General features: G+C 44.8%; 1 protein-coding gene across 6 annotated transcripts in view; it reads right to left on the reverse strand.

The window, feature by feature from the left end:
- The window catches only part of Ttc7b (tetratricopeptide repeat domain 7B), a 236,444-nt gene that overhangs the window by 91,861 nt on the left and 129,325 nt on the right, over positions 1-15,258 (reverse strand). For all 6 annotated transcript variants that reach the window (XM_004837069.3, XM_013065309.3, NM_001303304.1 and 3 more), the window contains 5 exon segments: positions 10,394-10,477; positions 9,334-9,438; positions 7,365-7,482; positions 5,646-5,703; positions 100-172 (listed from right to left, as the gene is read on the reverse strand). In XM_004837069.3, coding sequence (XP_004837126.1) covers positions 100-172; positions 5,646-5,703; positions 7,365-7,482; positions 9,334-9,438; positions 10,394-10,477 — 438 coding nt within the window.

Genomic DNA, 15,258 nt, shown 5'->3' on the forward strand with positions numbered 1-15,258 from the left:
GAACAAAGAAAAGACATCTACTGCCTCCAACTGCGGAGCTGAAGGAACTGTATCAAGACAGAGTGTGCACCAAGTTCAGGGAGCATTAGGGAGACTGACCTGTCTGGAGATTGCAAGCTGAAGAGCCAGGTAGAAAGCTGCTTGGTGATCTGTAGGTGACAGGCTGTGGGCCCTGAAAAAGATTCATGACCATTAGCACCTGGGAGAGAACACTTTGACTTCCCTTATCAAACAAGTCTGCTTCATATCTGTATTTTTCTGCCAAGGCCACATATTTAGTTTAACTATGTAATGGTTCATTAATGGAATGGAATGGAATGAATGATTCTTGTCCACTAATCAATGTGAAGCATTTTTCTTCTGATCACTGTACGTAGGGATAACACAGGAGCATTTAAAATGTCCAGGATTGAAAATGGCAGCCCAGGTTTTGCAGAGGCACCCAGAACTAAAGAATCTGCAAGCCCTGAGGTCTGACCTCCCCAGCAGATGCTTCCCTTAGCAGGAGGAGAAGCCCACGTGTTGCAGTGGTCACAGTAAAGCCACGTGTGCACTTGGCAAGGTGATGGTTGCTTTGGTTAAGTTTGGCTTGACCTTGATGCTACTTTATCCAAATTTCTGGATTTCAGAGAAATCATATGAAAATCAAAGACCCAGCTTTGCTTATAAAATGAGCTTTTACTTTTTCATGAACCCAAGGGGAAAAGAAAAGATACTTATTCAGTCTTTTAAAGGTTCTACTAAATTCCATGCAATTTACTAATTGTGTCCATATGCATATAATTGTGCTGGGTAAGATTATGTGGTAGGACACTGAGCTTGGTTTCCTTAGCTGCCTTTGACATGTGACATGAGGAGGCTATACTGGCCACCTAACTGCAAATGTGATCTTTTTGCTTTTATGTGGAAGTCAACCATATTTCACCAAGAGCAACTCAAAATGTGACTGCGTATTTCACAGTCTGGTGGGAAAAGAAAAACAAACTTTTACTTTCCTTAAAAGGGACCTGGAGCAGACTGCAAATGGTGGGACTCGATGGTAAACAAACCATCACATTATTCTGTCAACATTCTATGATTAAAGGAGGATCATCTACCAGCAGAAAGCAAATGCAAGAGAAAACAGAAAACCAGATCATTATGGATTCATCCAAAGCAAACCTGCCAAGGCTGGCTTTCTATAGAAATAAGGCCTTTTAATTAACTCTACGTCTGCCACCGGGAAAGGAGCAAAAAAGCCTCATAGGTATTGTGCTCTCTAGAAAATGTGCTGAGTCCACTAATTTGGTGCACTGTTTGGGCAAACATGGTAGATTATATGCAGCCTGAGGGAGCAAAGCAAACTTCCACTAGCAGCCTTGCCTCCAGGCACAGTGTTTGGGCATTTCTCGGCACAAGCAGAGGCTGAGAAGCTGTCTTGGCACCCTTTAAAATGTCTCATTTCTACCAGAGGTCACTCCACACACTCCAGTTTATATTATTTTAGAAGTATTGGTTTTCCATGTGTGCACACATGGAAGATTTTTCCCCCTTTGGTGTTCATAAGTGAGACTGAAATGCTATGGTTTCTGTCTCTCCCAATTATTCAGGAAAAATGATAACAATCAAATATGAAGAGATTTTTGAATGATTTAGAATGATTTATTTTATCTTATCTTCTTTGAAAAATAATAAAGCCAGGTTTCCACAGCCCTCAGAAAGAATTTTCTTAAAGCTATCATTTTCTCAGCACAGCTCATGTTTTTCACAAATGAAGTTAAATTGTGGTGGCCTCTACACAACACCAATTGAGTGAAGAGCTAGAGGTGGTCTGGGGAATTCAGAGTGTGAATAATGATAGCTCTGGTCAAAGCAACAACCCCTCACTGCATCCCATCAAACAACTGTGAACTGTCAGCCACAGCACTGTGAGAGAAACAAACCTATGCCAGCAACCCTGGCATTTCTGGGGTGCAGTAAAACAACACCTGAAGAATTCCAACTTGGCTAATAACAAAAATCCAACTGTCAAATTTCTTAACAGGCACAACTTAATCACACACGTTTTAAACACCTTCTTTTGAAAATTTGGCTAATGAATTAAACTGACTATGTTAGCCTATGAAAGCAAAAAGGCATTAAGGAGAAGGCCAAGCAAAAGGTGAAAAAGTACATGATGCTGATCTCCTGTAGACTAAATCCCTTACTTCAGCAGTGGAACAAGTTCAGTGGCTAAGCTTCCTGGGGCAGGCCTTTTGGTGTGCTCTATGGTAACCTGCTGGACAGAAATCATCAAGCAATGCAGGTGCAAGCCTGCTGAATCTAGAGGAGCCCAGAAGTCCCATTTCTGTGCAGGAAGCACCTAGCCAGGCTGCTAAGAGAAACCTAGAGACCTAAAAATGTCACTACAGGGACACTCATTAAGTGTTGCCATTGTCAAAGCACCTCCACATTCATTAAATCAATTTATCCTCCATGAGAAAGAGGCCACCCATCCACCCACCTATCTCTTCACATTATGCAGTACCTACTGTGATGCTAGGCTCTATGCCAGCCTGCGGGGAACCTGATAAAAGTACCTTTCCTTGAGGAACCCTCCTACCATACCCCACCAGAGGGGGAGACCCAAAATGATCATCATAGTTCAGTGGGGGCAGTGTCCAAAGACAGGCACACCGCGATGCTGTGGGAGAGCTCTGGGCTCCCAGACCTCCAGGCCAGATCCCATCATGCCATGAGTTCCACTCTAGTGTTCTCCTAGATTCCAGCAAAAAACATCCTCTACAGCTGGACCACCAATATAGAGAAGGTTTTGGCCCTGGCCCATAAGGCACATACTTTGTAAAGATAATAATTATAATTCATGAAGTATCTACAAGGAAGCATTTTGCCCAAGAATACCCAGCAAAAGAGGCAGAGGCAGAGGTGGGATGGAGGATGCATGGCTTCCGGGTCTGGTCTTTATATAACCACCCTGCTGCCTTATCCAGTCAATTCTTCAGTCCTGATCACAGTGGACATGGGATTAGTGTATTGAGTTGAGAAAATATGTTCACGCCTGGTGAGACCTATACCCAGGGGTCTGCCACTAGTTATACACACAAGGCGACCAATTGGTTTGCCTAGGACTTTCTTGGCCTTATCAATGAAAGGCCCATGTTTTGAGAAATGTTTCAGTCCCCAAGAAATCAAGATGGTTAGCCATCTTATACACACAGAATATACCATACTCAAACTCAAGTTAGGAGAGAGAGAGAGAAAAAAAAAAGTGAGATCGTGTACCCTGTGCCACACCGAGTGACAAACACAAAGGATACCATGCCTTGTCTTTTTCCAGGAGCAGCTCTGGCTTTCTATGTTCGTGGGTCAATGCAATGAAACATGCTCTCAACTGTTCTAGGATTGCTTTTCTCAGTAGAACATGAAAACCCACAGAAACTACACCTTGTAGTGGTGCAACAACATTAAGGTTTCCTTCACTCTACTTTTATACAGGACAAATGAACTGGTTAGGTTGGTTGGTTTAAGCTCAGGGTGTAGGTATGCCACTTGGGTATCTTCAAAAATCACCTGTTTGAATCCCCTAGACGGCAAATCTTTCTGAAATTTGGCTTTAGTCATAATGAAGAGCTAATTTCCACATGTGATATTTGGAACCTCATGCTTTTTTGAATTGCACTTTCTTTTTAAACAAAAAATGCAAAACAATAATAGAAACAGAACTGTGAGGGAGAATATATAAAAGACCTAGGAGGAAAAGTACCTCTCATCCAAGTGGTTTAAAATTATTTATCTACATTTAAAAAGTGATACACATCACTCTTGATTTTTGTTAGGCCTATCCTCACTAAAGTGTTACTTGAACCAAAATAATTTTATTTCTTTGAAAAACATACTGTATTTCACACAAATAATCTAGGTTAGCTTTCTGCAATACAGTCAGGTAAGTGTGATTTTATTACTCTTTATTCCCATATGAAGTAATATTTTAAAATATTTTTGAATTAAAACCTAAGCAGAGGGCTGGGGATTTAGCTCAGGGGTTTCACCGCCTGCTGCGCAAGCGCAAGGACCCAAGTTTGATCCCCGGTACCAAAAAAAAAAACAAAACCTAAGCAGAAAAGGAACAAAGAGAATTTGGGCCAAAGGAATAAGCATTATGTAATGAGGAGTTACACTGGCAGCTCCAGGCAGACCACCACTGTGGCTGTTTTTAGAGAGCCAGTAAGATGTGCTGGTTTAAGAAAAGTGAAACAGATGTAATGGCCACTTTCTTAGGCATCCATGTGTGGGTTTTACAAACTAGGACTGGAGAATTTAAAACTCAAAATCATTTGAAATGGAAATGCTTTCCACACTCAGTGCTGAAGAATACCAACAAAAGCTTAGCATAGAGACAGGAGCTCTGTTTGCAGATGTCAACTGGTACTTTTTGTCATTAACCAGACTGGGACTGCAAAGTGAAAGAGGGATCGACAAGCTGCTAGGAAACAGAAAGAAATAAGATGGAAGTGTCTCAGACTAACTGAAACCAACTGGTAATGGCTTCATGAAAAAACACACATGGATGCCATGACAGATCTTGTTTGTGGGCAACCTTGGCTCTAATGGAAGGATCTAGATCCAATGCAGGGAGTAGGGAGCGGGAAGGTCTCGTGAAATTTTAAAATAAGTTTCTAGTTTCGAATATAATTCCAAGAAATCAATGTAACTCAGATGTATTTAAAGTGATAGGATCAATTCTACTTCTAGATTCACATCACAGGGCTATACTTTCAGGCAGTAATTTCATCTTAGTGATTTATTATAGCTGTAATAGGAGTAAAATTAGGACAGCATAGTATAGTAGGTATAAGAAAAACTGGGTTAGAGTCAGGAGGCCTTGATTCAACACTGACTTCCATCTATGGGACCATGACTCCTTTGACTCCTGCACCTCAGTCCTTACTGTACTGGCATTACTACTTGTCCCATCTACTTGTTAGTGTATAAGCGGTGTGAATGGGCACTGGGACACTCGAGCATTTTATAATTAGAAGGCATTGTCCTGAGTTCATGAAAGGTACAGTGACAGAGATAAGCACAAGGCACATGGAGCAAGGTAGGGCTAGGGGTTGTGGGGCTCTCTGAGATGGCTAATTTAACATGGTATTTGAGGGGCCAGGGATTTAGTTCAGTGGTTCTGGCACCTGCCGCACCAGCGCAAGGTCCCGAGTTCAATCCCTGGTACCAAAAAAACAAACAAACATGGTACTTGAGAAACCTTCTTAAATCTAGTTTTTTTTTCATTTGATAAGATAAAAACTCACAGTTTGACATATTTTTTTAAAAGCCAGAAAAGAATGATCTCTTTTTTAGATGATGACAAATGTTTTTAATAAAGACGCCATCTCCCTAGACATATAAAGTGCCTCTTTTTTGAGCTGAAGTCACTTCATCAGGAATGAATAAAATGTACCCACATGGATAAACAGATTAAGAACACAGATTTGCTCGGCAACAAATGATGCAGCATGTTTCGAAGCTGTGTGTTCACTGCTCAGAACGCGAGGTTCCTAGGGGGAAAATGCTGTTTACATAATCTTTACAAACAGCCCTTCTTTCTACACTTATCACTCCTTGGTGTCATTATGTATAGCTAAGTGAAAAGATGAACTCCCACTCACCTCTGAAATGCGAGAAGAGCCTTCCTCTGCAGGACCTCCTGCATCCCTCGCAAAGAAGCTAAGGAAAGGGTTCAGTTAGTGAGTGGCATGGGAAATTGCGGAGTTTTTGACAATAGAAGATGCGTCACAAGGATCATATGGTCACCTGGATTGAAAGCAACCGTCCCTGAGTGCCTACTGCATCAGGCACTGAGACACAGGACATGAAGCCAGTCCTTCGAATGCTTTGATGTGAACACAGGGGATAGAGCAACACACCCAACACTGATACAGGCAGATCGGCTCCCAAGTGTGGGCCATCTGGTGTGAATCAACACTTCCCCTGTAGAGCACAGAAGGGGCTCCCTTCAGCCTGTCCATCAATGAAAAAAGTCCTTTTTACTGGGACAAGAATACAAGTGCTAGAGGAAGGGTTTATGGTGGGATCTGTGGGAGGCCCTTATCCAATAGCTGCCCCACAGACTGCATGCCCAGGGGGCTGCGTGTGGCTGTGGCCCGGGGCTACCTTAGAGCAGCCACTGAGCTAGAGAGAACCCCAGGGAGACACAACGGAACCATGAATGCAACAGAAGGCCCAACAGGGTCCAGGAGCTCCCAGAGTTACAGGGCTGAGTAGGGGTAGAGTCTGAACTAAGAGTTTACATGGATAAGTTTATGGCACTACATTTACTCTTCACTGAAAGTGTACTATATTTGGAGAAATGTGCACTATATTTGAAGAAATGTGCTGAGTGTGGTCAATATGCCATACATACACATGGAAAGTAAGTCAAATGTCCATTTTTGAAAAGTAATTGATATGCAAACTTCCCCAGGGTTGTGACATTTTAGGGCAGAGAAAAGAAGGATCTGGGTTTATTTAAGGAAGTGAAGACTTACAGTCAAAATACCACTTCCTCTTAACAGAATGGGCAGTTGTGAATGGCAGTGCATGTGAAGGCTCCCCAGGTGCCCAGCAAGGCTCTACCTCCTGAGCAGGTGGTGGCTACAAGGGCATTTTGCCTTAGGCTAATTCATTAAGTTACACATTTATTTTTGAAGGGTTTTTTCTGTACTCATATTTTACCAAATGTTCAAAGAGTAACAGAGATCAGAAAAGCAAGTTAACAATTTACACTTTATGCAAATATATCATTGAAAACTTCATTAAGTAGATAAACCATAATTAGGATATTTTAAAGCCAGAAGCCCATCCAACAAAACTGAAGTATATCCAAACTCTACAAATCACTGCCCCTGGGAGCCATGGACACTTGGTGAACTTCTGTACTGCATGGGTACGAATCTGTGAGTTAAAACATATGAATGGAAAAAAGGACAACTCCTGACCAGTCAAGGGATGATTCCTGGGAGTATGTGGTCCTGAACTCTCTCCACATTCCTGCACCTAAGATCTAACACCCTTTTACCAGACCAAGGACTGGGGCCAGAGCATGGGCAAAGTTAGGTTGGGCAAATCATCTCAAGGTACTGCTGGTCTTGCCTCTCACAGTAGATGCCCTGCACCTGCCAGCCAGCACCCCCATGGCACCACTGGCCCACACACCTGTGAAAAGGGCCTTCCCCCTCCCCTCCAAGTCCAAGCAAAGGGGACGGCAGCACTGGGGCCCCACAGGACAGCACGCCTGAATGTCCCATCTTCTGCTTCCTCCCAAGACAGAAGGGATGGTGGGCTCCCGCAGTGTGGACACAGGCTCCACAGGGAGGGACTTCTCTCACCGTCAGTGGCCTGCAGACTGTATGTGAGCCCGAGAGCTAAGTAGCCTTTGGCCTTGAACTCTGACGTTTTTTCTCCCACATCAACAACAGTTTTGGCAAACTTCTCAGCCTCTTCCAACTGAAAAAGGAGACAAGTTAAAAACAACAACAACCTGCAGAATTTCGAACATGAGTTCCCATAAGCATGTGTTACCAAGAATGGATTTCTGATGAGTCACTTTGAAAATGGCTCCCAAACCTTCCAATCCCACTCTGGCGATTCTGTCTTCTTTATTGAGCCTCTCTAACAATAATTCTCAGGACTCCTATCTTGTCTTTTTGTTCTTTAACATTTTCTTTATTGCTTGTTTGTCTTCTTTTCCAAAGTCACTTTCATACTTGTAGGGTTCTGTCTTTGTCATCTTCATCTTTTACAACTGTTTCTGTAATGAGGTTGTGCTAGGTACTCAGATGTCTAATTAAATACACTGGTAAAGAATAAGGTGCTTGGGATGTTTTGTGTTTGGTTTTTCATTTTTTCATGACAGAAAGAATCAGTCTAGGCTTGGATTCTCTTAGCCACAAGCTATTGAAAATTCCTCAACTCCATCTACTTATTTTACAGTACACATCAGCAGATGTGGACATCACACCAGCAGATTCCAATGAGAAAATGTGCACCTGTAAACAACACCCACAATGAGACCTTTTGCACAATTCATTAGACGCAAAAAATAGTAAGATTTGTTCCTTCAAAAGCAAGACAAATGTTGATGTTACTGAAGCTGGGTGATAGTACATGGAGTTCATAATACTCTTGACTATTGAGGTATCTGAAAATTTTAATGATAAAAATATAAGAAAAATATATAGAAAGAATTTGTTACACCCATCTCTTAAAAGGTTTATTTCAGGTGTTTAGAGATGTACCTGTTAAGGAATGAACAGAGCTGGAAGGACAGCAGCAGTCACTGCTGGAAACTGGCACATTCCAGACTGGTCCAGTCTACTCCACCCAACCCTAGGCCTGCCCACACCGCCAGCCCTTAGAGCCCCAACCTGTCAAAACCTACAGTCCATAGACAGCTGTGCTTTACAGGTAAGAGCCTGCTCCCTTTTCTTTTCTATGGTTTCTCAAGCAAAACTGAGTAAGAGTGGATTGCTTTCTTCGCAAGGCTTCCTTTTCTTGTGCTGGGTGAGAACATGTGGAAGAAAACCGTGTAGGAAGGATCATAAAGGCAGAAAATCTCAGTGAGAAGGAGCCTGGGACTTTGGAGCAAATTCTTATCCTAATCTTTATGTGAAGTTTAAAAAAAAGGAAATTAAAACTTCATTGTCTGTGGCAGTTATCTACACTACCATCTCAGCAATTAGTCTGAGTTTTCTTTTTTTTTTCTTTTTTTCTTTTTATCAGTACATGTTTGCGGTACATAATGATTACATTCATTGAGGGGAGTTGGTACATGTACATAACACATCTCAATTCTGAGTTTTCTGTTTGCTACTCTAATGATAAATTTCTGAGGTACTAAAACTGCTACAAACCAAGCTCTTTCCAATTCAAATTTGAACAAGAATATTTGAAGAACAGGGTGAATGTGAAGGCAGAAAAAGAAGGAAGTTGAGCTAAAGTAGCCAGTGACTCTTTAGAGAAAACCCACAGGCTGAGCCAAGAATGAGTAATCCACCAGGTGTACCGTGTCTGTCCCACACGACTTATATAGCAAGAGGTACCTGAGCACCAGTTCCAATTTATCTCATCATCGCTACTTTTGAAGCACATCCCCGTGAAAAAGAAAACCCAGAGGGCCCTGAGAACACAAGGATCACCCTCAGATCTCGGGCTGGGTGGGGAAGGCCTGAGGGGCCAGGGGCCCAGGCTTGGGGCTGGGGCTCTAGGTGGGCTCATCTCTGTGTAGCTGACATGGGAAAGGTTGGCAGCCCCGCCTTGGGCCCCATCCTGAGGCGTGGGGGCCATATCCCTACTCACCCAGTGCAGGGAGCCCATGCACAGCTTGGCAGCAAGGAGCGGGATGGTTGCGTCGTCGGGCTTCAGACGGATGCACTCTTTCAGCACCTTCACAGCTCGAGCAGACTTGGAAAGAAAGGAATATTTCCGTGAAACTCAAGTCTGCACAGAACCAAATCCTACAGCCTTCTCAGACTTCCAGAGAGATTCTGGTTGGGCTGCCTCTTAAAGGGCTTTTCCAACTAAGCAGGGCCTGGGGACTTCAATAACCAGAGCTTGGGGTCTTAAGTGACAGCAGAGTAAATGGTGGTTAAAAACAAGTGGCAATGCTCCCCTGGGGTCACCCTATTTACTCCTCTACTTGTAGCCATTGTAAAATAAGAAAAAATAGACCATGGAAGTTTATGCTATAATAAAAATTAAGCACTCAATTTACAGCATATCAGACTAAATTTCCAAATCTACTTCGCCCCAGTAATCTTGTACCTCAGACTTAACAATTCACTGACTGGTCCAAATTAACAAGGACGGCAATGGCTACGTCTCTGCTGAGTGTGGGCTGCTCTCCTAAGCACCTTGCGCATATTAGCTCATTCTATGAAGCAGGGATTGTTAGAGCTCCATTTTACTGCAGGGGAAACTAAGGCACTGAGTGACTTGCACTGGTCACGAAGCTGTGAGGCAGTCCCGCTTCCACACACCAGCTGTACTCCAGAGCCCACTCTTTTAGCCAACACACTGTCTACACCACAGAGTACCAAAGACCAAAAGCCCCTCCCCAGAACACGTTTATACCCGAAAACAAAGGCCAGGGTCAGAAACAGCTTTAGTTTAAGCCATGTCCAATTCACGTAAGTGAGTGACAGCGGCTAGAAAAAGGAAACATTTCAGAGTTTTTCTTCTCAGTGTTATCCCCATCTTGGCCCCCAAATTATTAAATTTAATTGTCCATTAATGAACAACTAATGGAAGGACCACAGCTCAGTTCAAAATAGTGACTTAGACTTCTACAAGATCATCCCGTGACATTCAGGACATAACCATGGACACACAGAACTGCACGTTGTGAAGGGCGACTCACTTTTCCAGCAGCCATCAGTGAGAGAGCGAACTGGTACCATAAGTGGAACTCCTCAAAGGCGAACTTCATGGCTCTTTCTAAGCACTGGTTTGGAAAGATGAACAAACGTAGACAACTGAGAATTGTCACAACTGGACACCAAGTGAGTCTGTGTCTTCGTATACTAAGATAAGACCTCCAAACCCAGCTTCTCTTGAATGCTTAGAACACAACCCTCCACCAACCCCCCCCAGAGGAATCCCCACATGGTGTGGAGCATGGAGCCAGCAGCCAGGACAATCCGCAGTTGACCAAGACACAATCCCCAATCTTCAGTAGCTCTGATTAAATGGGGAAAGAGGTGGGTGCACACACAACTCAAATTCCAAGGTTTAAGTGGCAAGTGCCCATGGGTGGAAACAACAGTTTGTGGGAAAGTCATCCCAAGCATCAGAAAGCAGGTTGCTGAGCCAGGCCATGACAATGAGAAGGGAAACAACACAGCTTGGGGATAACAGGAAGAGGGTAGGAGGGCATGTTTCAGCTTGGCTGTGGCAAATGCGGTATAACCCAGCCCAGAGCACACAGCAGGAACAGAGGGTCAGGCTGGTGAGCAGGCACAGGCTGAGCCATGTCACTGAGCCTGAGATGGTAGCTCCTTTCCAGGTTTTTACTGCCTCCCTCACTCCAGCTCTGTTCTCCCTCCTCTGTGCCCTTAAGTCCCTCGTCACCATAACTGCATGTCAATGTGACTACCTTCACCCTCCTGCTCCAGCCCAGTGCCCCTATGCTAAAAGACCAAGTGTAGAAACCATGGCTGGCTTGGCTCCCCAGTGCTGGTCCAGAGCTGCCCATGGCATGTTAATCTAAAGTGGACTTCCCCTGCAGGCAGCGAGGAGCCTCCACTCCTGGCAGAGAGAGAGAGAGAGAGAGAGAGGATCACATCAGGCTGTAGGAAGATCATGGGGTACTGAGTGAGGTGTAAGACCACAGTGGAGGCAGGCCAGGAATAAGGTGGATGGAATGGTCCAGCAGCTTCAGAACCAAGAACTGTGTCTAAACTAGAATCAGCAAGGACAGGACACCACAGGAGGGTGGAAAACATCTCTCCTGAAAGGGAAGGAGAGAGATGGTATCGTTGGGGAAGGTGCTGAAGCATGGCATAACAGAGAAAGGGCCTCAGGAAGAGGAATGAGAGTGTCAAAGCGATGGGAGCCAAGCAGCTGGGATCTAGCATCGTGGCCGAGCTCCATGGAGGAGGCTGTTGTGGAGCATAAGGAACAAAGAAGAGAGGTGGATGAGGTGGGAAGAAAAGGCTGTGTGGAGCAAAGGGCTGGGGATGGAGAAAGGCTACTTATCAATGTCCTTATTTTTTCATGGAGCATGTGAGCAAATCTAACATAAAGGAAGAAGCAGGCAGAAAGAAGACACCAAAGGGGTAAATTAGGCCCCAGAAGAGAAAAGAGCAGTGGGTCCCTGGGACAAATGGGTCCTGGTTGTTGGGTCTTTTCACGGGAGGCCGGTGCCTTAACAGAAAGGGAGACCCCACAGGGCCATCCTGCCCAGCCACTGTTTTCTCTGTTGAGATGGAAATGAAGTGGCTGCCGGGAGGGAAAGAAAAAATAGGGCTATGAGTTAGAAACAGACCAGTACAGAAAAGGTCTTTACAAGGGAAACCTGAGGCTGTTGACATCAGTCACCTCAAAGGTGAGGGAGTGGATGCCATGGTACCCACAACATCCTGCTGCCATTTTTCTCTGTGACGCTCTGAAGCCAGCCTGGGAGCAGAAAAAAAAAAAAAGAATTCTCGGTATTAATAGGTCGAGGAAGGGGCAGGGAGCTGGGGCTGAGAGACAAGGACCCACAGGGGCTAACAATAAAGACAAAGCGAGGTGAGTAGTAAGAGAGGAAAGGATTCCAGAACTCTAAATGGTCTTTCAGAGATGGTCACAGTAACATTACGATGCTTGGTTTACTATGAAAACTTGCCCTAATAAAAATACATTAAAAAGCAAATTCATAAGTGGCTAGTAAGCACCTACTACATGCTGAGTGATGGTATGGGGGGGCATCTGCAGATCCCTTGCAAGAGGGCCCCTGGCAATGTGCTTGGTCAACACCTTGGACGGCTGTGTGACTCCATTCGAAACTCTGGGAGGTCAGCTGGAGCTGCTCGCTAGCCTCCAGGAAAGCTTTAAGCGAAGAGCACCCTCAACCAGCATCACGGTGCCCCTCACCCTGCCCCTTCAAAGCTGGAGGTAGGGCAGCAGGAGGTGACACAAGCCACCTACTAGAATGGGCAGAAAGAGAAAGTATCTGTCCCCCTAGGCAGGAGGAGCTGCAGGAACACTGACAACTGCCTCTCAACAGGCTACCTGTGTCGGAGGACAAAAGAATTCCTATTTGGTCAAGCCATGGTATATTGGCTTTGGTAATTACATCAAGATGCACCCACACTCATACAGACACGAAGGGGCAGTCAGGCATCTGAATCTTTCCTCTTCGAACTGCCCCACTCTTCAGAAAAAAGACCAGCACTGCACAGCATGGTGGATGGGAGGTTGGAGCAGCCTGCTGGGAGGGCAAGTGGGCAAGATGGGGCGTAGGGAGACCTGATCTAGTGCCTGAGATGGGCTGGGAAAAAGGGGACAGATGTAATGGGGAGGATGCAGATGATGAAAAGCCAATGGGACTTAAGAGACTGACTCTGGGGAGATGAGGGCTGATGGAGGGGAGAGAGGGGTGATAATCGTAGTAGCTGAGTTAGACAGGGAGAGAAGAGTAGATAATGATGCAAGATGAGGTGCTTTCAACAGCCCTGCTCAACTAATTCACTGCAATTCAACCAGTAAGTATTTAAATGGATACATGGAAACATTGGAATGTTGAAATGCTTTTTCTTCCTCCTTTTGCTAGGAGGGATGACAAATATCAACTGTTTTCCTGATAAATAAAAGGAGCTCAGCCACAGAGACAGACTGTTCTGAATCAAAAAGCTAGATGCTATAAATAAGCATGCATCCTTATTTTCTTTCGTGCCAAAGGCTAACATGCTCATTACACTGTGACAAACACTTTCTGGAAGCCTAATTGGTGTCAAGCTCCTTTGCAGGTGTGGTGAGAAAATAACAGAAGAAGACAGGACTGGTCCTCAAACTGAGGGAGTCACGGGACCCCAGGGTTAGGGGTGCCTGTGGGCAGCACCCGGGTGGAGCCCCCAAGCAGAGGGCATCCATCGTTTTGACTATTACTTTGAAGCTTCTGATTTGGGGGTGGGGAAGGCAGGAGCAGTCCAAACAGAAGGGATGCAGTATGAGGTCACATGACCTAGGCACAGCCAGTCAGCTGCTCCTCTAGGCACTGAACATGAAGGTGGTGGGGTGGGATGAAACAAGACTCCCAGAGGCGAGGCCCACCAGGGCTGGAGCCATGCTCCTTAATGTATAGACTAATGCTCTAGTCTATTCTTTGGTCTCCTGTGGATTCTCCACAAGTGCTTTTTCTGCTTAAGGGAGCAGTCAGGCTGTTACCTATGACCAAAGCAGAAGGTACACCCAAGCAAATGCCTCAAGCACCTTTTGCAACAAACCTGACCTGCAGCCCCAACAAATAGTTGTATGGATTCTGCCAGAGGAACCCTCGGAACAGCAGAGTTCACCTGAACTGAACATTAGCTGTAAAGAAAAGATCTGGGCTGGCCAGATGCAATGGTGCATAACTGTAAATGCTGCTGTTCAGGAGGCTAAAGCAGGAGGATTGCAAGTTCGAGGCCAGTCTGGGCAACTTAGTGAGACCATGTCTGAGAACATAAAAAGGGCTGGGAATGCAGCTCAGTGGTAGAATGTTTGCCTAGTATGCTTGAGGCCTTGGGTTCATTCCCCAATACCACACACACAAAAAAGGACCTATTTACCACCACAAAATAGTGTATGCCTTTGGGCAAGCCAATTAACCTCTTTGAACCTAGGCTCCTCACTGAAAACGGGAAGCTACAGTCATTAATACAGAGAGTCAACAGGGAGATTAAGTTAGTTAATACTTAAAGAGTCATAAGACACTATTCCCCACTATAGGATAGTATGTTCTAAATGAAGTTTAGCTGCTAACACTTTAAATTCTTTTAACATTTTAAAGAGAGAAAATGCAATTAATTCCATAATACCAATCACTGCACTCTGATTCAATGTATGAACACTTATACTTGCAATGAATATTCACTTTCCTCATGGGAGAAAAGGATTTAATGTGAGACCTTGAAAACAGGGTGCTACCTTACAGAGCCGGACTGGGATGTATGTTTATTGTTTATCTCTTCAGCAAGTTTCTTGGTAGCACTTGTTGTGTAGCCAGGCAGCACGCTATCTGGCTTACAAGTACAGCCTTAGGTGGTCACATAACTACCAGGCCTAGGCTGGTTCGATCCAGGACCCTGAAGCACAGGGGTGTCAGTGACGCACGAGTCTCAGTGAGCTGGCGGCAGAGCCAGATGTGAATCAAACAGCCTGGTTCTAGAGTCTGAGGTAGAAATCACGGCTCTCCACTGCCTCTGGGGCTTCAATAACAGACATGTCACTCAGCAGGCCTGCTCATGTTGCATAAGGCGAAGTAGAGCTGAATAAAAGACCCCTGGAAAGGCCACATGCTCCCAGAACGTTTTCAAGGGTTCAGCAATATTTTTCTGTTAACGGGGGGCCCTGTTCCTGTGGCCTCTTTGAAATTCCAGAGGTGACCAACAGCTGAGACCTTTTCAGCTTACAGAATTTTGAGAAACTTTACTGATTCCATAGCACCCAGCAGTACCACAGCAGCGAGCAGTACATTCTCAGCTCATCTCGGAGAATCTCACTTTGACAAAGATTCAGGCAAGTCACATAGCTCCTCCACAC

Source organism: Heterocephalus glaber, unplaced genomic scaffold (genome assembly GCF_053883595.1).
Source record: "Heterocephalus glaber isolate CG9 unplaced genomic scaffold, H.glaber_assembly_v1.0 deba00001608, whole genome shotgun sequence".
In the NCBI taxonomy this organism is placed as follows: Eukaryota; Metazoa; Chordata; class Mammalia; order Rodentia; family Bathyergidae; genus Heterocephalus; species Heterocephalus glaber.